At 38.3% G+C, this 25,834-nt stretch overlaps 2 protein-coding genes across 5 annotated transcripts; one reads left to right on the top strand and one right to left on the bottom strand.

The window, feature by feature from the left end:
• Positions 1 to 1,052: 1,052 nt before the first annotated feature.
• galk2 (galactokinase 2) lies at positions 1,053 to 6,012 on the top strand. Of its 2 annotated transcripts, none has more exons than XM_044193010.1 (10): positions 1,053 to 1,359; positions 1,465 to 1,553; positions 2,001 to 2,124; positions 2,256 to 2,349; positions 2,485 to 2,631; positions 2,882 to 2,980; positions 3,230 to 3,382; positions 4,112 to 4,322; positions 5,107 to 5,308; positions 5,447 to 6,012. In XM_044193010.1, the coding sequence occupies exons 1-10, from the start codon at positions 1,310 to 1,312 to the stop codon at positions 5,652 to 5,654; spliced, it is 1,377 nt and encodes a 458-aa protein (XP_044048945.1). In that variant the 5' UTR covers positions 1,053 to 1,309; the 3' UTR covers positions 5,655 to 6,012. The 2 variants fall into 2 exon arrangements, with proteins under 2 accessions (XP_044048945.1, XP_044048946.1); XM_044193011.1 differs by having other exon boundaries at positions 1,332 to 1,359; positions 1,465 to 1,540.
• atp8b4 (ATPase phospholipid transporting 8B4) lies at positions 5,997 to 25,834 on the bottom strand. 3 transcript variants are annotated; one of them, XM_044193006.1, is made up of 29 exons: positions 25,402 to 25,834; positions 22,125 to 22,295; positions 21,377 to 21,435; positions 18,022 to 18,080; positions 17,822 to 17,935; positions 17,615 to 17,713; positions 17,463 to 17,524; positions 17,241 to 17,313; positions 16,920 to 16,990; positions 16,608 to 16,687; positions 16,339 to 16,497; positions 16,102 to 16,190; positions 14,974 to 15,170; positions 14,529 to 14,737; positions 13,838 to 13,881; positions 13,582 to 13,747; positions 13,297 to 13,485; positions 12,877 to 12,992; positions 12,500 to 12,664; positions 12,304 to 12,415; positions 12,090 to 12,195; positions 11,710 to 11,851; positions 11,080 to 11,263; positions 9,825 to 10,048; positions 9,633 to 9,716; positions 8,874 to 9,119; positions 8,642 to 8,780; positions 8,422 to 8,552; positions 5,997 to 7,912 (listed from the first exon to the last, which is right to left on the bottom strand). In XM_044193006.1, the coding sequence occupies exons 3-29, from the start codon at positions 21,405 to 21,407 to the stop codon at positions 7,589 to 7,591; spliced, it is 3,615 nt and encodes a 1,204-aa protein (XP_044048941.1). In that variant the 5' UTR covers positions 21,408 to 21,435; positions 22,125 to 22,295; positions 25,402 to 25,834; the 3' UTR covers positions 5,997 to 7,588. The 3 variants fall into 3 exon arrangements, 2 of the variants coding, with proteins under 2 accessions (XP_044048941.1, XP_044048940.1); XM_044193005.1 differs by lacking the exon at positions 25,402 to 25,834 and adding an exon at positions 22,436 to 22,508; XR_006377660.1 differs by lacking the exon at positions 25,402 to 25,834 and having other exon boundaries at positions 7,895 to 7,912; positions 8,422 to 8,568; positions 22,125 to 22,261.

The following is a 25,834-nucleotide window of genomic DNA, read 5'->3' as shown; positions in this document are numbered from 1 at the left end:
ATATATTTAAAGAAAATGATGCTTAACATTTGCTTCATTTGTCTTGCTCATAGGCCTTGTTAAAGGTACAGTCGGTATTTTTGACCATACAATTTGCAGATATACACACGTCAAAGCACAACGTTGGACTATTGCAGGTAAAAAAAAAAAGCATTTCGTTTGTTTCTCATGCGGTAACTGGGAAAAACAGGCCATGCATATTCCATAATGTTCGTTAACTGTTTTGTTTTTTTGCCCAAACCTTAAAAGACATCGGAGAAGCAGTATGTTCATACCCTCTTTGAGTTCTCTAATAAGAGGGACATATATCGCATTGCTTTGGTTTTCTTTTCAAAGTAATTGATGTAGATACTGTTGTACACCACTCTCTTGGGTCACTTTATAAGCAATACAAAATCCTGAGGTTTCCGAAACTTTTTTTTTTAAAATCTAATATTATGTTACCATCTTGTGGTAAAATAGTGACATGGCAGCAGTGTCCTGCAGTGAAGTATGATTGCACCATTGCCTGCAGGAACACTTCGTGAATTCAGATTGAGAAAATCAATACATAAATAACATAATTTAAATGCAAGATATTAAAAAATAAAATCTAAAAGTTAATCTAAAACAGAAAATAAAATAAGGAAAATGTGTGCATTTTACTGTATTTTTTTTTAAATTTCTATTAACGTTTCTATTCACAAAAATACAGCAGTCATACAAAAATAGGCTAAATCGGGGGAACTCTGTACATCCCAGCCAACATCAAGTCCTCTCTGAGGTCCATTTAGCTATTAAAATCCATTGTAAAATTCGGATTAAATCAAATTAATCTAAAGTACTGAAAATCTTGGCTTTTTGTTCTTTAAATCTTTAATTACGATGTCAGTCTGTGTGAGTTTGACAATAAAATGATGAAATATGGGTTTGGAGTCATTCTATTTAGATGTGTGGATGTGAAATTTACCCTGAATTATCAAATAAAAAAGGTATATTGTGACGCCATCACGTCAACTGAACCGCTGCGTACATTGAACCGTTTTAAACCCATGGATGTGTGGACCACGCCTCCTGTCCGCCAGACACTTCCGTGTTTTTGCCGCTGCAGCCTTAACTGTTTCAGAGTCAGCTCATTTGAGACATACTGGAACTTACCATCTCTAAACTGAGCTGAACTCATGTTTTTACAACTGACCTCAGTTCAGCGGTTTGGCATCCGGGATCCTCTTGTGACAGTCAGCTGATCGCGGCCAGGATATACGAAAGTATTGAGCTCTGCTGTCTGACAACAAGAAGCACAGTCATAGTTTATTTAAAACTGGCAGAAATGGCCACAAACCCACCCAAGTTAAAGATTGCGATTACTGCCAATGAAAGGTGAGTAGCAGTAAGATGTGCTGATTGTCAGTGAGACAGAAGGATGAAACAACAAATGCGTAGCCTACTCTGTCTGATACTCACTTCATTTGTAATCTTTTACAGGCTGCAAAACTTGAAAAATACTTTTGAAACAAAGTATGCCGAATCTCCTCTCTTCTATGCATATGCACCTGGAAGGGTAAATCTAATAGGTGATTTCATTTTATATAGTAGTTTTTAGTTGACTGAGTCAGTGGACTGTCACTTAGGCATATTTGGCTGATGTTGCTTTACTTGCCTCAGACACAATAGACCTCCAAGAACGAACAGATGTTAGGTTCCTCAAATGTGCACATTTTTATTATTTGCTCAGTGCTCAAATGTTTGTTTTAATTGTTAGATGAATGGCTTCTGCTAATACAATTATGTGCAGGGTCCTCTTTAATATCTGTACTGTTTAGAAAGTGGGTCAAGGGACTTACCACCCTCCTGGGGGAGAAGTGTAATGTAATGGAGGGAAAATAATCTAATTTGAGGATATTGAATATCAGCTTTTCACACCTTTAGTCTACAAATATTGGTGCTACTGCTAAACCCATGTCAGCTAAATCATTTAGTCTCATCAAATATCTTTTTGTCAAATTTCTCATATTCAACAGGAGAGCATATCGATTACTGTGGCTATTCTGTTCTTCCGATGGCTATTGAACCGAATATCCTCGCAGCCGTCTCAGTGAACAATTCAGGGACAATCACGCTGGCCAACGCAAATCCTCAATACAAGTAAGACTCGAACACAACTTTAACATTGTTGTATTTTTACATTGTGCTTGTGTAATTAATTCAGTAGCTTAAAGCACACGTACAGCATCATCATCATGTTGTCAGAATGCGTGTCCTCTGTCACTTGGCAGGGATTTCACTGTGTCGTGTTCAGAGGACATTGCCATAGACAGAGAGAATCCAAAGTGGCATTATTATTTTCTCTGTGGAGTAAAAGGTATTCAGGTAAGATACATATTTTGTTATACTTATTCTTCATTCATGGCAAGGGTAGGATTTAGTATGCAATATTGTAATAAAGTGATATTTCCCCAAATAATGTTTTGTGAGATTAATCTGCCTGCTATTTTATTTTTACAGGAGAAGTTTGGGATTGCTCATTTAGCAGGGATGTCATGTGTCATAGATGGAACCATTCCTCCGAGCTCTGGCCTGTCCAGTTCTAGTGCCTTAGTTTGTTGTGCTGGGCTCGTAACAATGGAGGCAAATCAAAAGTCCCTCTCCAAGGTAAAATACTTCATTTCAAAACACTATATTATTATATATATATTCACATAGGGGAAAAAATCTATAAACATTTCTGTAAGAACAATTTGAAAAATATAAATATCAGCAGAAAATTAACTATTTGACAAGCTCCTGACTTCAAAACTAACCCATAATGTGCTTCACTTTCATGCCAGTAGTCAAAATAAGAGCATTTTTCATTTTCAAATACTATTTAGTCCTTTTCTCATTATACGCTGTAATCCTCCAGGTGGCGCTGGCTGAGATATGTGCCAAATGTGAGCGCTACATTGGCACAGAGGGAGGGGGCATGGACCAGTCCATCTCATTCCTGGCAGAGAGAGGAACTGTACGTAGCTTTCCTTTCAGTGCATTAGGTCAAACAAGTGGTACAAGCTGATCGGGGTCATTTGTTCTTCCAAACTGTTAATACACTAAGTAAATGTCTAGAAGAATACAAGAATAAATGTATGTTTGTTTGATAGCTGTAAAGTCCCTACCGTATAAGTAGTGACTTGAATAATGGTTTGTTTAAAATTTTCTATGTAGTCAAGAGTTGCCACTTGTTTTGAGTTTTATTTTTTGAATCGTCTTTCAGGCAAAGCTGATAGAGTTCCAGCCTCTGCGGGCCACTGATGTCAAGCTGCCAGACGGGGCCGTGTTTGTGATCTCCAACTGCTGTGTGGAGATGAACAAAGCTGCTTCTTCTCACTTCAACATCCGGGTAGTGGAGTGTCGAATCGCCACAAAGGTACGGTGATCCTGTCCAGCGGCTGTCAACCTGATTTATTACCATGTCTTTTTTTTTCTCAATTAGTTTGCTGTTGTGAAATTCTCAATATCTTATAACACTCCTCTTATAATTAATCAAATCAAACAAACTGAAAAGGTAAAATTATTATTTGGTTGTACCTTCATTACACTTCATATTGCATGTACTTCCTATGATATAGCCAAAAAGGCTTAGAATCAGTAATCTGTAGGACCTTGTTCTCTTTAGATCTTCATACAAGAGTCTGTTTACATAAATATTTTGTCCATAAACATGATGAGAACTCTCCAATTCCAATGAACTTTCTTTTTTAAGCATTAAACTTTGGTGCAGATCTCCTGGAGTGAACAGAAATGTTATAAGATAGATTATCATGGAACTTTAGCACCGTCTGACATGAATGAAAGTTTCTCATAGACTTACTGTGAATATGTCTTGCTTCCCTTGTCGCAGTAATTAAGCAAATAACCTGCAGCTGTGTTGGGTCACAGCACTTTTGCCAGTGTGCTCAGTGGAACACTGCCTAAAAACATTTTTGTAAAAAAATTTTTATCCCTATGTGTAAATATCAATATAGTTAAGGGGTAACTAATTTCATGTATCATTGTGAGCATTAACAGTTTGTGTGTGAGTAAAAAGTGTGTAATACTCCATCAAAGTTGATTTAAAAAAAAAAAAAAAAAAATGTGTTGGTGGGTGTGAACTCAGATGCTGGCCCAGGCGCGGGGTCTGGACTCGGGCAGGTTGTTGAAGCTGGTCCAGGTTCAGACGGAGCTGAAGGCCTCCCTGGAGGAGATGCTGGCTCTTGTGGACGAGGTGTTGCATCCTGAGCCGTACGGCCGAGAGGAGATCTGCAAAGCGCTGGGCATCACCTCCGAGCAGTTTTCCACAGAGCTGCTGAGCGCTAACACTCAACATGGTGAGCAACAGCACACAACATCTGTGCATTTTTATATCATTATATCGAACGTGGAAACAATTAGTTGAGTAGTCGATGAGTAGATTTAAAGGTTAAACAATAACAATTTTGATAATGGGTTAGGTGTTTGAAAACACAAAAGCTGCTCAAATCTCAAATAAGAACTTCTGCAGTATGAGGACTGTGTTGATTTTCCCCTTTTCATATCATTCTGAATTTAATATCTTGTGGGTTTGTGGACTGCTGGTCACAATAAAAAATGCCTTTTAGGCTCTGGTAACTTGAGAAAGGCACTTGTCATTTTTGACATTTTATAGACAAAACAAGTAAAAATTATCAACAGATTAATCAGTAATTAAAATGATAGGTATGACAGTATTGTGATATGACACTAAACATCATCTGGAATTTTACTTATCGTCATATTGTGATATCCGTGTTTTCCTGGACTTCATTATTATACATTTAAGCAACACAAATTTCCAACCATATTCATCTTAAAACCAAAATGAACAATAACCAGCCATTAACTGATGGTTTTCTTTCTCAAAAACCTTTTTGTGTGTAAACATCCTCTAAAGACGAACAAATATGTTAAAAAATACCACAAAATAATAATTGGTTAGCATCACCCAGATCTATGTGGACATCATCACAACCAAGCAGAAAGTCTGGCAGGACCAGATGAATGACTTGACAAAGATAACTTCTGTTATGAATTGGCGCTATATAAATAAAATTTAACTGAACAAATAGCACTTCTGCCTCTTCTCCTCTCTCTCAGTGACTCATTTCAAGCTGCACCAGCGAGCCAAGCATGTGTACGGTGAAGCTGCGCGGGTGCTGTGCTTTAAGAGCGTGTGCGACTCAGAACCTGCTGAATCCATACAGCTACTGGGAGACCTGATGAATCAGAGCCATGCAAGCTGCAGAGACCTGTATGAGTGCAGCTGCCCTGAACTGGATCAACTGGTGGACATCTGTCTGTGAGTAGTCTCACTCCGCTCACTGCTATTACAGATTTAGACTCATGATCACGTGATGACGGGTGTTGAAGGCTGGTGTTGGAACACTGTACTGAAATACTTGACTTAACTGCTTCTTTTTGTTTCTCTTGGTTACAGGAAGTCGGGGGCTGTGGGCTCCCGGCTGACAGGAGCTGGATGGGGCGGCTGTGCTGTCTCCATGGTTCCCGGTGAGAAGGTGGAGTCTTTCTTACAGGCAGTAAGGGAGACCTACTACCTAAGTGATCCACGCAGAGCAGCGATGGAAAAACAGAGTTTGTTTGTGTCAAAGCCGGGAGGGGGAGCTGCAGTTTTCCTCGAGGAGTGAAATGTATCATCCGTGCCTGTTTTTACAGCTATCATTCAATTTCAAATACACTGCTGCAGGGAAATAAGGCACTTGTCACAAATTACTACTAATAATAATAATACTAAATGTAAACCTTACTTCTGTGTTTCATTTGGCCTCTTTACTCTTTACAGATTATTCTGGAATATAAGGGCCAAAAATTGACAACAGATGTGAAATATTTCTTACAAAGGGAATATGCTTTTTGTGTTATAACATGTTTTTTTTAATCATGAATGTTAGGGTTTTTGTAATAAATTGATTTTGTATAGCTAATTCACGGTCTCATTGTTCACCTCAGAAAAGAAAAGATGACAAATAAACTATTAAACAATAATGTTTAATGTGTGCTGTTGTATAAAATCCATCCATCCTTTTTATTTATTTTTTTTACATTTTATACATGAACATAATATAGTTTAAAAGGGCAAATTGAATTAAATGTGCTGAATATTTTCAGGCTTTACATTTGCATTTGAAGTAGTCATTGGAACAGCATCACTGTTGGGGTTTGTGTTGTGTTAAAGGTGCATGAGCCACTGGGAAATCAGGGTAGGAAGATTGATTGTAAGATCACACGCGAGAGTTGAGCTTCTGCAGGGATCACTTCATTAGAGAGCAGTGATGGTGGAGGCTCAGTGGTCTAAGGCACATGCTATTGTAATGTACTGAATGTAACTGCAGCATTCTGCATTTAAATCTGTTCAGGGACTTTTATCACATTGGACCTCACGCAGACAGTTTTCCCTTTCCCTCTTTCTGGTAAAATATCTACTAAACATTTGGTACATAACAGAGGATATAATTGTTGTTGGTTTAAATACTTGAGGCTTTTAAATCTAATTTCCTGTATTTTATTTTATTCATCCTCTATTTTGGGAAGCAGCCTGAGAACCAAATTGAAACGGACATCGTGTTTGGAGTTTGATAATGATCATTCAAATGTTGTACAGCAGCTGCACAATGTTTAAAGTGAGGGATAAACCTGTATTTTAAAGAGGATTTTTCTTTAGAGGATATCAGATTCAAGCCCTGCATTCCAGTTTCACACATTTCTTTGAATAAACTGAAGCCAAAGAATCATCAAATATCAAATAGAAAAGATGGATTATCTTTAACAGGAACCATGCAAGGCACAGCACAGGGAACACAGACATTCAGAATTGTGGCATTACAAGTTCCATATGGCAAAATATGGAGTCAGTAAAAAGTATTTAAATCAATAATTAAGTTGTGCTTGTCATCATATTCAGCAGCTTCACTTAAGTGTTTACAGAAACACTTATGTTTTAGCACTTTGGATGTAGGTTGAGAGGAGAGTTTCAGTGCATAGGCTTTACGGAAGTCTTAAACTTTTTGTACTGGTGCTCGGGGCTACCTTCATTTTTGCTTATGTTATTTATATATGTAGTTTGTTTGTGACAGCAAAAGGTTCCTCTTAAGGTACTGAAATGTACCAATCTTTCTTTCTTAATCAGACAAGGACATGCCATTAAAATAATATTGAATAAATAAACCAACCATTTAAAGATTAAATTGGATCAGTTGATGGATGATCAGGATGACAAATATTTCTTTAACTTTGGCAACTCATGCTTAATGTTGTCCTAAAATATACCTGCTGTTGTCAGGCTGAGTTTGCACATTAAACAAATGCCCTGCATGATAAAGATGAAAACGTTTTCCATTATCTGTTTTCAATCGGCTGCCTTTTTTTTGGAAATGGTTCCTCTAGATAATCATGTTTTGATTGGCCTTTAAAATTCAATATAAGATTCACACTAATAAAAAACGAGGTACGACTGTGTTGTTGGATTTGAGCATAAATTCACCCAAATGAAGGACACTCATACCTTGTGCTTGGTCTGTGGGATCCTATAGTGTATACAGTATCTGTTAGTCAGAGGTCGAGTTTAGTCTGTGTGCTGTTGCTCTGGAGTCTCTTTTGCTCTGTTGCTGCTCTCTGGTGCTCCCGTGCTTTCATCAGAGACGCACGAGACTTCGTTCTTTCTCTTTAACATATTTTCTATCCAGGTGGGGCTGTGTGGTGTTCTTTCAGGGGAGCAAGCAGAAGACACTGTGCTCGTCCTCATGTTTTTGCCTGAGGTAATCAGCTCTCCGTAGCCCTGTTGGTGAGAGAAGGCATAGGCAGAGCGGCGGGAGCTCGTTCTGCGTACTCGCCTCAGATTCTGCTCCTGAGGTCTTTCCCTCTTTCTGGACTGTTGTAGATGACGAACCTGTCAAAATACAACAGTGGTGGAAGAAGTACTTAGATCCTTTACTTAAGTAAAAGTACCAATACCACAAAGTTATTTTGACTTTTCTCTAATCTTTGCTTTTTTGTAAAATATTGGATAATGTTACCTCTTTGGGTCTTGTAAAGTTAATGAATGATGATTTTAATGAATAATTTTTAATGAATAATAATAATCATCTGAGAAGTTTAGAGGGGAAATGTCTCTTTGGTGAAATTGCTAACAACTCACAGATATCTGAAATGTGACAAGGAGCCCCATATAGCCCCACCATAGCTGTCAAACAAATGTAGTGGAGTAAAAAGTACAATATTTCCTCCTGAAATGTAGTGGAGTAGAAGTATGAAGTAGCATAAAATGGAAATTCTCAAGTAAAGTACAACTACCTCCAAATTGTACTTAGTTTCTTTCCACTACTGAAATACAGCCATGGGAGAAACGTTAATGAAGTGTTCAACACAAACTCTGCATATGCATCACAGTTATTGTACCTTATCTGTTAGAGTTGGGAAGAGGTCTGCTCTCAGGAAGCTGACTGCTAAGCCGGGCACAACACACACCACAGTGGTGAGCAGAATAACCAACCATACACTCTTCTCTGATAGACAGTTACGTGCCGTGCCTGAGGACACACATATCTAAATTTATTTACACTCAATTTCCATGCACCAGTATTATTTCTTCACACGTATCCAACTGAGCCAAACTTACCTATGAATGGGAAATTGCTTGGAAAGATGCCAAATATGCCGTCACTTTGCATTGCAAACAATATGGCAAAGTACACTGTCAGGCTGCCCCATATGAAGAGGTGATTGACAGCTGTCCAGTAGTGTTTGTCAAGTCCAATCTAGGAACAGATCATTAACATAAGTATAGAGCTATTTTTTCTAATCAACAGGCTTATTTTAGTCTGATTTGTTCTTGTTGTTTATGCTCTTACCTGAACACTTACGACAATGACCAAGGATGTTGCTATGGTGACAGCAAATGCTTGTTGGTCAGAAAAGGGGGAGCCGTCCTCTTTCACCATGACGGAGAAGGCTCCGTAGGGAATGAAGAAGAGCAGGAATGATGTGCATATCCCCTGCAGTGTGCACAGGAAAAACTGGCGTTTGTTGAAGAGAAGGTTTTGCTGGCCGGGTTTGTACAGGCTCGGGTAGCGAAGGCTGTTCTGGTCATTGACATCCTTTAGGAAACAGAGATATCATGGGTGTTACGTGATATGTTAAGTAATATTATATATAATGGCAGGGATTGGGTGAAGTATTGAGGGAAGTGCTTGATGGTAGTTGTATGGCAGATGGTAAATTAGATATTAGATAGATGAACAATATAGAAGATTGTATATTGATATGGTTTGATCAAGTTAAGGGTTCTAGTCACACATACGTTACATTTAGTCTAGCACCTACTGTAGGGTTAGATATTTAGGTACCTTTGGGAAGTTTATTAATCATGACACAGTAAAAGAGGTCTACAGTAATAAGATATTCACCTGTATGACTTGACAGTATCTTGAAAAGAATAACAAAAAGGAAAGTATGGATGGCTCAGGATGTTGCCATTGGAGACAGCTGGAAAAATAAATGGACTTTAGTCCAAATTTAGAAATTAAGAGTTTCTTTAAAAAGATTTAGGTAATTTGATATTGACTATATAAGTCAGAGCGTTGTTATCATCACATATTTAACAGTGTTACCTGATCAAAAAGTCCCATCGCCAGGACTGGTAAAGATGTATAGACTATATTGAAGAGGGTAATGAACCACTGGTCATACACAGTCTGTGGAAAGAGGACAGTTATATAAATATACCATTAATCCAACACAAAAAGGAAAAACTTTAAAATATATACAAGCCTTACAATAGGCCTGTATTACAGTTTTCTTACCTGAGCTGAGAAACCACAGAAGAAACCGTACCAGAAGTGTACCAACGTGAAGGCAAAGTTCTTGTAGAAGAAATAGCACAGGAAATTACACATGCGGAAGTAGGACCAGCGTCCGTGCACCAGCAAGAGCCGCCGCAGGTACCGAAACTGAGCGAAGGAGTAATCTGATGCAAGAACGGCCTGCATCCCCTCCTGACCGCTGATGCCAACACCGATGTGAGCAGCTGCAGAAGAAACACAGTGTGGATCACTGCTCTTTGAATAGAAATATTTACCATATTAAAGGCACAACCTGTGGTCCAAATGTCACTTTAAAGTTGGTTGATGGATCTTTTAATACAAGGGGCAACATTTTAAAAGTTAAACAGGTCTCTACTTTGTATTCTGATAAGTTGAGAAACACACAAAAGGAGATTCCATCTATAACTCAAACTCTTCAAATATGTATGTGAATATACATCAAATTTATGTGGTCAAAAAACTGCAGATTGGGAATTGTCTTATTGCTTGCCAGGTTCACCTACAGAAGAGCACCTGAAGCTGACATAGACAAAACATAGACAGAAAGCTGCTGACTTCAAAGAAAAACACAGCAGAGCCTGGTGACCCAGAGCAGCTTCAGCTCAACTCACTGCTGCACTGCTTCATGTAGTCCCAGTTTGTGCCTCTCATTACATTTGAGTCACAGGGCTGAGAATGCAATTTTGCAAAAAAATAAATACCTGGTGATCATTTAGCGTTGTTCCAAAGGTATTTCCAGAATCATCAAAATCTCTTCTAATCATCTGGATGAAAGAATATTTAGTTTTAACCTAATCCAGGTAGCCAGAAATTACATATGTCCTTCCTCTTTTTGTGAAACACAAGCAAAGTATTAACATATTATTTTGTATGAAAACATAAAATATTGGAAAGAAACATCCATATATACCAATATAACTGAAAATGTTTTTTTTAAATTTTGGTTCACATATAAACTGGACAAGGAGATTCCCAGCTACCACATTTGTTTAGATTAGGCAAAAGAGTCGCAATTTGAGAAACAGGTTAAGCTGTAGAAGAGTCTGGAAATACTGTCAGAAGTTTGTAAGTGTTGTTAAATTGTCAGATACATGTTTTTAGGGAAATCATATGCTCAGCTTTGTGACTTGCATATAATCTTAGTACTTGCTTCCTGCTGCTGTCGTCGAACACACTGTTCGAATGTGTCATACCCTTGGATCAACGAGTAAGAGTGATGGATCCTGAGACTTACTCTTGATCATGCTGACATCATTGGCTCCATCTCCAATGGCCAGGGTGACGGCCCTCTTGTGCCTCTTCACCAGCTCCACCACCTGGGCCTTCTGCATTGGAGTGACCCGGCAGCAGATGACTGTTTTACACAAACAGGCCAGGTCGAGCAAGATGTGCTCCAACTGTGGCTCCAGAGCATGAGTCTGCAGGGAGAACACATACATCCCACCTGTTAAACCTCATCATTACCATCCTATGACATCAACCCCCTGCAGAGGCAACACCAAGCAGCAGCTCGATGTAACATTTCCACCAAGCTGTTGTGCATCATGCATACCGCTCAAGGCACGACCAGGGAGCAGCTCCTCTGTGAGGAAATGGATGTTAATGAAAATCTGTAATAAAGCCGAGGGTCCTAAGCAGCACAGCAGCTCTCTGCTCATTACAGACTCGGCACAGTCAGCAGCAGGTACAGAGATGCCAGACTCAGCAGACAGCAACACAACCACTGTTTAACTAAACAAAACCTGCAGGCATCAGTGCCAAAATAAAAACAAGCATGGAAAAAAATCACAACAGAGGATAGGATTATCATTCCAACAAAGGAAAATTCTTTATAATGTAATTGCATGTAATTTGAGTATCTTACCAAACTGTGTCCATTGATGACTAAGGCATACTCTGCAATAATGGTTTCTTCAAATACCAAGTCATCTGCAAACATATCTGTCTTCTCAACATCTCCTGCACTGCTAACTCGACTCAGGCCGAGAATGTGCTCTTTAGCACTCCTGAGGAGAGAGGAAAGCCAGTAAACATACATTTTCCGTATGTTTCTAAAAGCTTTATTGAGTTTGTACTAAATGACAGAATTCTCTTAGTCAACTGGATATAATATTACTTACAGGCACTGAATTTAGATTTTATGCACCAAGATTTGTGGCCATAAAAAATATTTCCTTTAGGACTTGCAGTTGTTGTCAACCTGTTGTTTGAGTGGAGGTGAAAGGAAAAGGTACAGTGTGTCACCTGAGCTGCTGCTGCACCTCCAGTAGTGTGTGGCCAGAGATAACAAACACCTCATTCATGTCGTCTCGCAGCATGTTGCAGGAGTAGCCGATGTTCATCGCTGTCTCTGAAATGTTTTATACAGTTTAAATCTCTGTAGCTTTTCACAGATAGGTAAGGTTATTAAAGTATCAGTTTTTCTGGTCAAAAATATAATTCAGGTAAATAATGCTACCTAGTTTGTCTCCCGTGAGGACCCAGATCTTGATATCAGCTAGATTTAGACAGGCGATAGTTTCTGGGACTCCTTCCTGAAGTTTGTCCTCGATTGCTGTGGCTCCTAGAAGCTTCAACCAGGACAGCAGTCAGTCTGCAGAGGCTAAATGAGTTTGAGGGCTTCAAGGATGTAAACAAAAGGATGTCAATGTTACCTTCAAGCCCTGCTCGATTTCATCGTAGAGAACGACCAGCTGATCCTCGCGGTTCTCAATTACAGTGCTGGCGAAGAGAAGCTTCTTCATCCAAACTTCAAAATAATCTTCATCGAGATCTTTGTAGGCCAGAGCTAATGTTCGAAGTCCTTCTCCAGCAAATTCCTGCAGAGAAAATGATTGAAAAACAAACACCTATAAAGGTACAGCAACGGGGCACTGTATTCTGTAGGCATGTTGATGTTTTTGGTAACTTTGTCTGGTTTACTGATTTTGTAGGGTTACTGGGTTACTGAGACTATAAATACAGATGCATAGTGCACTTAAGTGTATAGTGCACTTATTTAAGTAATGTTATCCAATGAAATCACACATACACTGAGATGTTCTGAGGTAGTGTACATGAGGTCTTCACTAGATGAATCCAGGCAGTCAAAGATAATAGTGTCAGCTCCTTTGGAGTATAGTTTTATCTGGCCCTGTGGATTTCTCACTATAAAACACAGCAAGAGAATACATTACTTTTTTTGATCAAATCCTTCTTGCATACATACAACAAATACATGGATTACAGACTGCAAACAGAAGCATGTACACAGAGACAACTTCATGCTATTCTTAGAAAATAAAGATTTATTACAGGTATTGTTAAAAATGTTAAATAAGAAGTCAGTAGAGAAACAGACTTGCTGTGGATTTTGATTCAAGTAATTTTCTACATTATTAATGTGCACATAATGTCATGTTGACTACTTGCAAACTAAAGGGAGCATTACTGTTATAAGTGTAGACCTAACCAATGACACTCATTCTCTTGCGCACGTTGTTGAAGTCCAGTATGGCCAGCAGCTGGTAGGTGACAGCTCGTCCCATCTCACACAGTGTAATGGTATCGGGGGTTCGGGCCCGGAAGACAAACCCAAAGTTTCGTGCTGCAGTGACCAGGGCTCCCTCATCAGGCGACTGGGCCTGGTACACCAAGTGTCCTTCATGTTAACAGAAACATCAATCAGAACCACTTTAATATATTCAGTTATTTCTGTTATTACTGGGGCTACTACTGGATCGTGTGCACAGTTTACCTTCACTCTTCTCCTCTGGCATGACTGTGTGGCACAAAGCCAGCAGTCTGAAGAACTCCTGCACTGCAGGATCCTCCAGTTTAATGGCTTCAACCAGGCTGCCATCGTAAAACTTAAACCTTCTGTCACAGAGAGGGTTGAAGGAAAAGTCCACACAGGCTGTTTTCTGAGGGCACACGGACCACCAGCGTAGTTATTATGTTATTATTAGTATTGTTACAGAGTTAAGAATTCATGCTTGTTTAGTCTTACATACTTCTGTAATTTCCACCTTCTGGTCAAATTCATTATAGACGTCACCTGAAAGAAAAAAAAAGGTAATGACTTAAATATCTTGTGAAACATAGAAATATGGCTCTGCCACTGTGACAGGTTATTAGTTCTATACAGATGATCAATATCGGTGTTTGGAAGTTCAAACTAACACCATTTTTTTAAATGAAACTGCTGATAATAAATGTTTTGCCCTTAAATCTAATACATTAATTCTGACCATTTTCATGGCAAACATAATTATAGTAATTAAGTGTTTTCCACAGAATTATAATTATAGAATTTGATGGTATGATGAATAAACCACTAAAACAGCATTTTAATCATCAGAGAATTATCTATCATAAAACAGTCCACTAAAACTGATAAAACACACTCACACAATGGTTTTGGTTTGGTTGGCAGAGCTTAAAGGTAAAGTCGTTCACAACAAGTATTCTTTGGTAGGATATAGGAAACATTATTTGGATATCAACCAGTCAGTGTGGTCTTCCAGTGATACGTTGGAGGTGTCTCCTTTATCACTTAAAAACTGTTGATAAAATGGGAAATTCCATTTTAATGGAATTAAATATTGTTTTCTCTGTCCATTTTATTAAGTTGTTTAATTATTCTGTGATATTTGCGTGATTTATTTCTAAATTTAACGGTAATCCAATCTTCAAGCTCCATACCATACGTCTGTCCATTAATGGAGCACTTGCTGAAGACCATGATGTTCTGGGTGAGGGTGCCTGTCTTGTCAGAGAAGATGAACTCCACCTGGCCCAGCTCCTCGGTCAGGGTGGTGGTGCGAGCTTCTGCCGCAGTGTCCGTCTTACTGTAGTACATCTTCCGGTCCCAGTTAATGAAGTAACTGTGACCGAGCCGCAGAACTTCCACACTGAAGGAAGGTTTAACCATACATTTTACTGTACAATATCTCTTTTTATTTCATTTACAAAACTAAAAGAATTACTTTCAGAGTGAAACATAGAGTGCCCATAGCTTGAAAAAACGGGACATTATTGCTAAGAAATAGTGTTACTTTAAGAATATGTGAAGGAACTTTTAAATCTTGGCAGAGCAACAATATAAACTCTTCTCAGAATAGTTATATAGCATTATCTTTGTCCTTACCTGACATACAGTGAGATGGGCACAACAGTGTTGAGGATGATGATGTAGGACCAGAAGGTGAGGAAGCCAGAGAAAACAGCACTGCTCTGAAACGCCTCCCGGGGCAAGAATACCTGGAAGTTTCTGCCAATGCAGCTCTCCCAAATAGTGTTTCCAATGGCCAAAATGACTCCCATACAGATGAGGAAGGCAAAGATCTGAAATATAGATCATCAGTTTATGTTCACTTTGAAAGATGTGTCGATTATATCAGTTTATCTTTTATAAAAATGAGACGTTTGTTCTGTTTTCAAGCATCTTTCATTTAATGTTCCTACACACGTACACTGGTACACTCGCAGTACACAGGTGTTTTCACTTATTGTGTCTGATTAGACCTCTTCTCAGGACTATGTGGGTGTAATACAATCTACACTTGAGTTTTGTTACAACTTACACCTCATTCTTACTGGTACATATAATTTCAGATAAAGCACTGAAGTACATTTCTGATCTCCTGCTACGTTATGAACCATCCAGACCTCTCAGGTCGTCTGGGACAGGTCTGCTTTCTGTCCCCAGAGTCAAAACGAAACATGGAGAAGCAGCGTTCAGTTTTTATGCACCACATATCTGGAACAAACTCCCAGAAAACTGCAGGTCTGCTGCAACTCTCAGTTCTTTTAAATCAAGACTGAAAACTTTTCTGTTTGCTGCTGCCTTTTATTAAATCAAATTTGAGGCTTTTGATTAATATCTTACACTGCACTGTAACTTTTATTCTCCTGTTTTAACTTATTTTTTTGTCTATTTAACTCTTTTTATATTGCCTTATGTTTCTTTTACATTTTGTCTTGATGCCGTTTATGTTTTATGTAAAGCACTTTGAATTGCCTTGTTATTGAAATGTGCTATACAAAAACAAGCCTTGTCTTGTCTTGTCTTGCCTTGCTTTGCCTAGGATCTCACATAACTCCAAGCATAGCACCCAGTTTTTTTGAGCAGAATAAATAAAAACATCTGTGCAGGTGTGCAGGGCCTTTAAGGAACATTAATCAAAGCTTTTGCTGGAATGTAAAAAAATGTCTTTAAAAAAATTTGATGAAGTGTGCTATGTTGGTTATCATGTAAAAGCAACAAACAGCTTACCCACAAAACCAAAGTGTTCATTAGTTTATCAATACTTGTTCTTTTAAATGCAGTCCGTCCGCAGTTCTGCATGAGTTTGGTTTGCAACCCTGTTGGAGGGATGAGGAAACAACTATCAGTGTTGAAAGAACATTTACAACAAGAGGGTTTATGAGCTGGTCAGAGAAAAAAATAAGAAAAAATACAGACAAGGCTAATAGATGTGGAGAATGAAAGCATCAAAATAAAAAATCATACCAGCGAAGATGACCATTCCAAAGCACCACTCAGTGTTTCTGAGTACACAACCTCGCAGCAGCATTTTTTCATTATCCAGAGGGTATTTATTGTCTTTCCAGTATAAAGTTCCTGTGAATTTATCCAGCTTGTTGTTTGGTGGCTCACAAATGACTTCTCCTGAGGAACAAAGCAAATGCAGTCTTACCAACGTCAGTCATCCCTGCAGCAGAAACTTCACACAGCAAAATACCAATAATCATTCTGGACAGTGTCAAGCATCATCTCACCATCAAAGTCCATCAGTTTTGTAATATCTCTCAAATCTGAGGTGACGGTCAAAGCCTGACGAACTTTCAGATTCGTCTCTCTTTTTGGGGAGAAATGGAAAAAACGAATGTGTTTTAGACATAGAAATGTTGAAATTTAACAGTAAACCAGTTTATGTTAAGAAAAGTCACATTCATTTTAAATTTCTGCAAAAACAATCGACTACAAGAATCATAATTCACATCACAATCACAGTTTCCTTCCTCACACATATGATCGCATGTGTTCGATTGCAGTTTAGTTTTACTTTACATAACCAGTGCAGCACTTACCCATCTAGCTCTGCAGTCTCAATATAGCACAGTCCATAGGGCTCGCTACTACAGAGAAGGAGGATGTCTGCCTGTGTGTAAAACCAACATGAAACACTCAGTGATGAGAAAAGGCAATAATCAATCTCTGCACCACTGAACCTGCAAGAGTACTCAGTGGCCTCTGAATGACCCAGAAGAAACCTTTGATTGTTAACCTTAACTTCTCTTATATGTGAACATGAATTGAACATAATCTAATAAAAGCTGCAACAAAATGAAACAAAAAAAAAAAAGCATCCAATTTACAAAATACTTCACAACAAAGCACACTTTACTCACAGCAACAAACTGATTATTCTCTAGTTTGATGATATCCCCCACTCGAACATTCATCCATTTCTCATTCTGCAAACTTGGAAATTAAAAACAAGAAAACCTCATAATTAAACAGCATTAATGGCCTTGAACACACAGTATGTAATCATCTGTGCATGTGATTTGGCTTTTCAGCAGTTAAACAAAGCACCTAAATGAGAAAGACAGAGGAAAGTGATGAAGTACCTCCCCCTGATGAGAACCTGAGACTGGCGGTTGTTGACTTGCTGGTCGCTCTTATGACGGAACTGAAATTAAAAAAAGCGGTAACAATTTTATCATGGGACATAAAAGAGGAACATTCAGAAGAATTGTAAAAAGTGAATATTTGAACTAACATAGTCATCTGTGGCGTCCTTGACAGCCGTGATTACCAGCACCAACACCAAAGGCACGATGGTTGTGAACCAGGACAGAGAGGAAATTTCTGGAATTAACTATGTGAAAAGAAAAGCAGGTTAGCTCATTCAGTTTCACACAAAAAACTACAATCATAAAAGCGATGAGTAAAAGCAGATGTTTCTTAACAAGCCAGCTTCTTCTACCTGCAGTATCAACAGCACTAAGAAGTAAGCATTTGCCACCCTCTGGAACTGCTCAAACAAGTTGATGGGCAGGAAGGTGAAGACGTTGTACTTTGAGGTTTTGATGCGATTGTCCTGAAGAAACAAACATTTAGAAATTGAATTGAAATAATACACCCTACAATTGTGAGTAAAGCAAAACCATTTTGAGGTCTACTTACCGCATATGAGAACTTGTCATTGTAGTCCCATGCGTTGGCTTTCACATGGCGTTCCTTTTCTACAGAGACAAGTTAACACAATTACACATAAATAAAATGAATATAATACTTCAGACTTTGTTTCTTTTCTGTTTTTACAATCATTTATTGATTTTCTTCAATAGACTGTAAGATAAAGCTTAATTCCTTGCATCCTTGTGTACTCTCTTCACTTACTTCTGTGACTTGCTGTTATCTTCACCCACTACAACTCCATGAACTTAAAAGGGACAGCTGATACACAGCTTTCTCTCCCATCGCTTTTCTATATAAACCTCATATGCTGATTACTGAACAGACCAGACCTCTATTTGTCCATTTAATATCACACTATTAAACATTTCTTTAACATAGACAACACATAACAAAACATAACAGTGCCAACATCAAAAATGCACAACACAAAATGTTAACAATAGCAGTACAGTCAGACATCATCAATCAGTTATGCTCTACATAGTCCTAAAGAGGTTTACAGGCACAGTCTATAAACACATTTAAACATTTCATTTGGTTTTAGTTTTTTGAGGTGAGATCCCACTAAAAGGATGCTCTACCTCACAGTGTTAAATTTTTAAATCTTAAGTATACTGTCAAGAGGCAAAGTCAGAGCCCTCAAAAGGTCTCAACAGAAACACAGAAAAAAATTTCATATGGAAGATGGCATGGAGCTCCTTCTTTTCTTTCAGTACCTTTTAATAAATGGGTAAAACCACATACAATGAAAACATTGTAGGTCCCCAACTATTTGTTAGTTTATTGATTGTACTGAGAAACTGAGGTTTTTGTTGTAATCTATGTGTGTCATGGTGACAGTGAATTCATAACATTTTGATAAGAAATGCTGCCAGTCACTAATATCTCTTGTCATTTCAGAATCTGCCATAGGCCTTTTTTAATGGGAGAGATTCTGACATGACAAGCAGAGGTGTAAATAATAAAATCTAAATTCCATTTAGCTGCACACCTGTGCTTTTCCGATTGTGTCTCCTGTAAAAAAAAGGCCTAGGTGGTGTCCGAAATCACCCCATCGTTCACTCATTCACTACTCCCTCTATAATAGACACTCAATAGTGAGCAGTAATTTGAGACTCCGGACACACCAATCGTCATCATTTTGCGTTATCACTGACAGGCGTTGAGTCACACACAACAGACATTTTTGCATCTGTAAAATTTGGTATTGCATTGTAGGTTTGTTAGCAGAAAGTAGTGTACATGCCATTGACACTACTTTTTTTATTTAATTGTGAAATTTTTGAGGGCACTATATATTGCATAAATGTCTAAGAATTCGGACACTCATAATAAAATGTCTGACAGTAAATATAGTGCACTATATAGTAAAGGATTGGCCCTGTTCCCTCCCTGTCCAGCAGTAGCCCTCAGTATGTTCCCGCCTTTTTCACCTGACCTCCACACCCACCTGTACACCTGCTCCCAATTCCCTCATCAGCTCCGCAGTATTTACACCTCCCGTTTTTGTTTTCTGCCAGATCGTCTATTGTGCCGTCCCCCAGCTGTAGCGGTCCAGTCTTTTGTCTTCTTGTTCCAGCCTGATATTGCCTTTTTTTGCTTGCCTGTTTTGCCCTTTTGATTTTGGTTGCCTGTTCTGACTGCCTACAGCACCTGTTGCCAAACCTACCATTTAACAACAATACAGTAAACTTACCTTTGCCCTTACGTGTCTCAAGTCCACAACCTCTTTTTACTGAGCCTTTACAATGTGATACTGACTCTCAATTAACCTGGTACAAGACAAGGTTGCGCTTGACTTGAGTAGTATATTCGCCCATTCCTCTCGGCCTGCTACAATTTGAATGTCTCCCTCTTGGGTACCTGTTACATCAGACTGAGGTTATTACCTCATTTCCTGCATTTTATTTAACTGGGCACTCCAGCAATCTTGTACTGCACTTTCATAAAGTGAGGGGACTCACAAGAGACAGATTTTTTCTTTTCTTTCACACAGTATCTTTCACAATATCTACAATATCAACATCTACTTCATGGGTTTGATAATACAGCTAGTGTCTGTGGCATGTGGACTCTGTCTGTGTCTGAGCTTGCCCCTTTTACGCCCAAGAACTGAAGACTTCATCTGCAATTACAACTTAGCATTCATCTCATGGCTCATACGTCAAGGTGATGCATTAAGGTTCATTAACATGCTCAGTCATGCTTTTTAAACAGTCTTGACAGGAAATATAGTCACTCACAAACAACACAATAAATACCAGTCACCTGCAAGATGATGAAACCATTCATCAAAACACTCTAAACTTTGAAGACAGAGCGATGCCTGAAGGAGCACGCTGCTATATCTGTTGTTTTCAAACGGTGTGTTAAATCATTGTTGAATTAAGCATAATACCCATGCACAGAGCTGCAACAGGATAGACCTTCTCACACAACAGACTGGCCTCGTCCTGCTATCAGTTACCATGACAATTAATTATTAAGAAAGGCTTTTGTTGTTCAAAGGTTTTGGTCTGCTTAAACATTTCATTATAAGATGTGTAAAAGCAATATTGTTTTTCTAATACAGCACAAAGTTATCTTTGTTTTTTAATGGACTGATTTCTGAAGGAGCTTTTTTTCCCTACTAGGAACTTCAGCAGACTCTTGAATGAGCCTGCAAGTCTGGGCAGATCACAGTGAGATCACAGTGAAATGATTCACAAAAGCTTCAGGAAATAATTCAGCCCATATTCCTCCTGGGTCTAACATAGGTATAGGAAGCTTTTAGATTATCAGTTTCAGTAGCTAGAGGAAATGTTTCTTCCCAAAAGGATGACAACACAATAACTGTACTTGAAGTTCCCTTCAAGTTTAAAATATATATTGTTAAGGAATTTAAATGCACTTGAATCCCATTCAAAAACATGGAAATATCTGAGTCTGTCCCTGCAAGGCACAAGGTCACCTCACTCACTGTGTGTGAGGCAGATACTGATTACAGGTGCTACAAATGACAAACACATGAACACCACACACAAGAAAAACACACATGCCCAGAGAGAGGGGGGCTACTCTATACTATATTCATTTTTATCTCTCTAAACCAGTGTACTACACCAGGACAGGATGTGGAGATACTGCATAGCTGCCTGAGAGAGAGGAAGATACTTAAACAAGGTATGTCTCCAGCTTTTGAAAGACAAACAAAAGATGAAGCTGCAAACTTAGCTTTTCTGTACAATTTACACACCTCAAACCTGCAACCAGTTACCCTCCACGCAAAAAAGGTTTTCCTGTTGTTCTCCTCTATATTGTTTTAGATCTAAAAATTAATAATAATAATAATAATTCTTACCAATGTGAGTATTTCTCCTCCAGAATGCCATCTTCTCTGGGGACCTCCCAAGGGTTTCCCTAAAAGTCATGTGACAGTTTTAGTCACTAGTCACTTTACAAATGGATATTTTACATGCAAAACATGCTCCATGATGAGCCTATAAAATGTGATTGTTATAGTTTAAGATATCCACCTATAAAACTGATAAAATTAGCTCCACATCCACTAACTACAATAATAAAATGCTACTTACAAATGAGTACATCAATAATAATAATCCAATAATGTAATATATAATAGCATCACTCAGAGAGCCATTTTTCTTCTTGAGTACTTTTAATTTTGATTTTTAAGTACATTTTGCTGATAATACTTACATACTTAAGTGACATATTCAAGGCAGGAGTTTAATGGTGTATTTTTATATTGCTACTTTTACTTCAGTAAAAGATCTGAATTGGGACAGTATCCTATTGCAGTGCAGGGAGTGAATGTGGAGGACAGTGTGTGCAATAACCTTGGTGTTACATCTGAGGCAACAAAACAAAGTGGTGTCTTGCTTCCTTTTTTTCTGTTCAGACAAGCAACATTAATTAAACTATAGGTGTAAGCAGCAGCAGGTAAATCCCCAGTGAACTGTGTCTCCTTAACAAAACATCCCAGGTGAGCAATACAAAGCTGGGAGTGTAAACCCAAGCAAGATGTATAGTATGTGTATGTGAGGTTTTCTTAGTGTTAGTGTAAAGTATAAATGGTGGTTTCTTACCTTGCACAAGTTTGTCACAGGCGCAGTCTTGTGTTGTCTCCATGTACCCTGTCATTCAGTTTATTTTCAAGCACCACATTCCGCAAATGTGTCCGCAGTAAACGCTAATAAACCTCCTCCTGAGCGAAACACATCACCAGACATGGATGGACTGAAGCAAAGCCTGTTCAGCTGCGGTGAATAAGAAGAAGAAGAAGAAGAAGAAGAAGACTGCAGGCGGTGGAGGTTGTTAAAATGGTGCAGCAGGCAGGCAACAATCAACAATCACGCTATTCGGAGAGAAACGTGTGGAGAAACAGAAATCAACTAACTGATGATCACCAACCGCGAGCGACGACATGGAGCCGAGGCTGGAGCTTCATCGTCGTCGGGGAGATGCCGGAGTGTGTGTGTGCGTGTGTGTGTGCGTGTGTGCAATCGCATCTCTCTCTCTCGCTATGTGAAAAAAAAATGATCCTGACTGATTTCTTTACAAACATTTAAACACTCGATGATGATGCTTTGAAATTATGAGCTGTGTTGAACTGGCTCTAATTAGGCATGCTGAGGAGCATTTTAACCATATAAAGTGATGAAATATAGTTTAAATGTACAAAAACAAACAACAAATCTAAATTAGTTAGTTCTCTGAAAGCATGATTTAAATAATTGGACAAATGCTTTAAAAACGACGAGGAAAGAAATTGTTTATGTATAACAGTATCTCTTCACAGAGCTCTGGTGTTGGCTGTTACATTACTTTTTTTAATATTTTCTTTTTTTATTTCTTCTGGGTTTGTTTTTTATGTAAACATACTTAGAGGTGTTTTGTATTGTTTTATGGTAGCTTCTTTATAGTTGATTTCATCACGTTTTAAGATGAGCTGATGCTACTGATTGACTTTGACTGATGCTAAATATAACTGAGAAAGGGGAAGAAAGTGTCTCATCATTAAAATTTTTTATTACATATTTTATTTTCTCGTTTCCAATTTCACACAGCATTATCATCTGAGTCCCCCAGTCGGTGTACTTTTAAAGGCCAGGGCACACTGCAGAGATGAACTCAGGCCTCTGAGCTGATCTAATTCTTTGTCGTCAGTATTTCTGTCAGGCAGATTGTGTTGCAGCTGCCATCTGAAAGCGAAGCAGGTGAAATCAAGACTTAAACTGAAACCCAAACAGACAAGTTAATGGAGGTATTCAGTATTTATATTACCTGTATTACTACTGAGATTATAAACATCTAGTCTTAAGTTAATTACATGGTCAGTGTCACAATGGGTGACACAGGTCATGTTTTCTGGAAGAGGTAGAGTCATGCTCACTTTTGTTTACTTATCTAAAAATGTGACATTCCCAGTTACATTTGTATCATCATCATAGCTGTAAAATGAGGGTAAAATGAACAAAAAGCACAAATACAGACATTTTTGACTGCTAAAGAGAAAGAAAATACAAATTTCACAGCAAACAAATACTAAAATTAAATAAATTCCCATATTGGACTGCCACTTCATATAGTGTTGCTTTAATTGCTATAAAGGCTTTTATCTACTCCAATAAAGTACTGATCACTATAAAGCAAGCACATACACTCACTTGCCAGTTTATTAGGTACACCTAGCTAAAACTAACACACTCTTAGCGACATAAAAGGGGTGGACAAAATATTAGAAACACCCCTTGGTATAACACAATACAATTCAACAGCACCACAAACAGCCACCAAAAGACCATAGAGTTGAATCAAAACTTCTCTACAACAAAAACTCAACATGGCAATTTATTAAACTGCATTGGTTTTAGTTTTTCAGGCCAGGTGAATGACATCCCATTTATCCCCCTAAGGGGATTGTTGGGTGATTTGCCTGGATAGATGCCACTAAGGGACCTAAAAGTTATCCATGTGTATTTTTAAATACAGCAGTGCCAATCTGTGGGTAGGAAATTCTGTTTGTTTCTTTCTTTTTATTCGTATTATTGTCAAGATTGATGTCTATTATTAAAAATCTTATCTTAACCAACTCCACAGCCTATAATCCCTCTGGCACCTCAATTTCCTAGTAAACACACTGTTATATTAATATTGTTGTATCATTTGATTAGTATTTACAAAGCTTTTAATTTTATGCTATTTGGTTTTGTTTGTAGAAAACATGAACACAGTCAATTGTAACTATATCAGTCTCTCTTAATTTCCTTTATAGAGCCTAGAATAATATAAATGTATTTTCTAGGAGACAGCATGTGTCCTGCAGCCACACCGTTATCAGTGCCATGGTTGTTGTCCCTCTATAAAACAGGCATGAGGAACCGGACTCATTCATTCACTCATATTTATACCAGGTAATACATCCAAAAGCTGTAAACTGAATTGCCATTGGGCTCCTCGCCCAATAGTTTTCTAATTATTACAGCTGCCCAGTCTTCTCTGTCAGATTACACCTCTACGGTAAACCTGATAACAATGTAGGCAAGGCAGAAATACATCCCAGCTTGTGTTTTGGTTATGATGGCCACACATCCAGTTCTCTGTCCCCAGGCCATTCACCTTTCAAAAGAACAAAATGACAGAAAGTACAAGCCTGACTAAGTAGTAAATTGCTGACTAAATACATTTTGGTCAAGAAGACTGTTAACATACTGTGTGATGTGTGATACATTTCTGAATGCGAAACTATCTCTAACTGTAATCTTTTCCTCAGGGGGTTGAAGAGTGGGCCAGCCTCCAACCCTCTCATACTGTAACTGAAAATAATGCATCTACTGTATATTTTCAATATAATCTCAGTCATGCCTTTACTTTCAGTACCAATTTAGAATATACCTGTTAGCTAAATGTTCTGCTCAAAACAGAACTAGTGTTTCTTTACTGTGTAATACAACAGGTGTGCAGAGGGTGAGGCTGGGCCTGCAGGGAATAAAAAAATAAACACCTGATGTTCTCATTACAAAGGAATTAAACTGTTCCAAAGGACAGGACTGTTTATTCTTTATGGCACAGTGGCTCATTCTCCAATAACGCTGAATTATGTGTGAGGATATTGTAACACACCTATCTTTTTACATCGCAGACCTATTTCTAGGCCTAGAATTATCAGGACACTGGGCTATATAGCTTACATTTACTGGTTCAGATATTGTTTTTACTGAACCAGTAAAACCAGTTTGATGAGTAGACCTAAAAGTCAAGCAAAGTCATGCGGATGAAGATATATTTTGTTGCAGCTTATGTAAAGTGTTGTAGATATTGAATGGGTATAAGATGGACTAAGCATACGGATCTCAAACTTACTTGCAAGGTTTGAGCTTATATGTGAGTGTGTGTCTTTTAAGCCACCATTTCAGTGATATAGAGCTGTCATGTACAGGAAACTGGCAAGTCATAAACATACTGCAGCCATAGTTGATGATTTAGGGAGCAGAGTTTTACATTGTTTACAGAAAGTGCTGGATTCATGTAAAAAAAAAAAAAAAACCAAAAAAAAAAACCCGGATAGTCCCAGTTGCCACTTGCAGTCTCCAGTCCGTTCGTGTCACTACTAGGTAAGCTTGGTTACAAAGGCAAGCAACTACAAGTTCAGGTTTATTTTGCAAATAAAGTGCTTTAAGGAAACACCCACAAGCAGAACTGTTTTCGATAACCTTGTAACACGACAAAAACATTTCGTTGACGTCAATTCTCGACGCCCTCGTGAAAACGATCGAAATCAGCTCCGTCATTACAT

Source organism: Siniperca chuatsi, linkage group LG4, assembly GCF_020085105.1.
Source record: "Siniperca chuatsi isolate FFG_IHB_CAS linkage group LG4, ASM2008510v1, whole genome shotgun sequence".
NCBI lineage: Eukaryota > Metazoa > Chordata > Actinopteri > Centrarchiformes > Sinipercidae > Siniperca > Siniperca chuatsi.
Note: the sequence above shows the minus strand (reverse complement) of the source record. Positions and strands in the feature narration are given on the sequence as shown.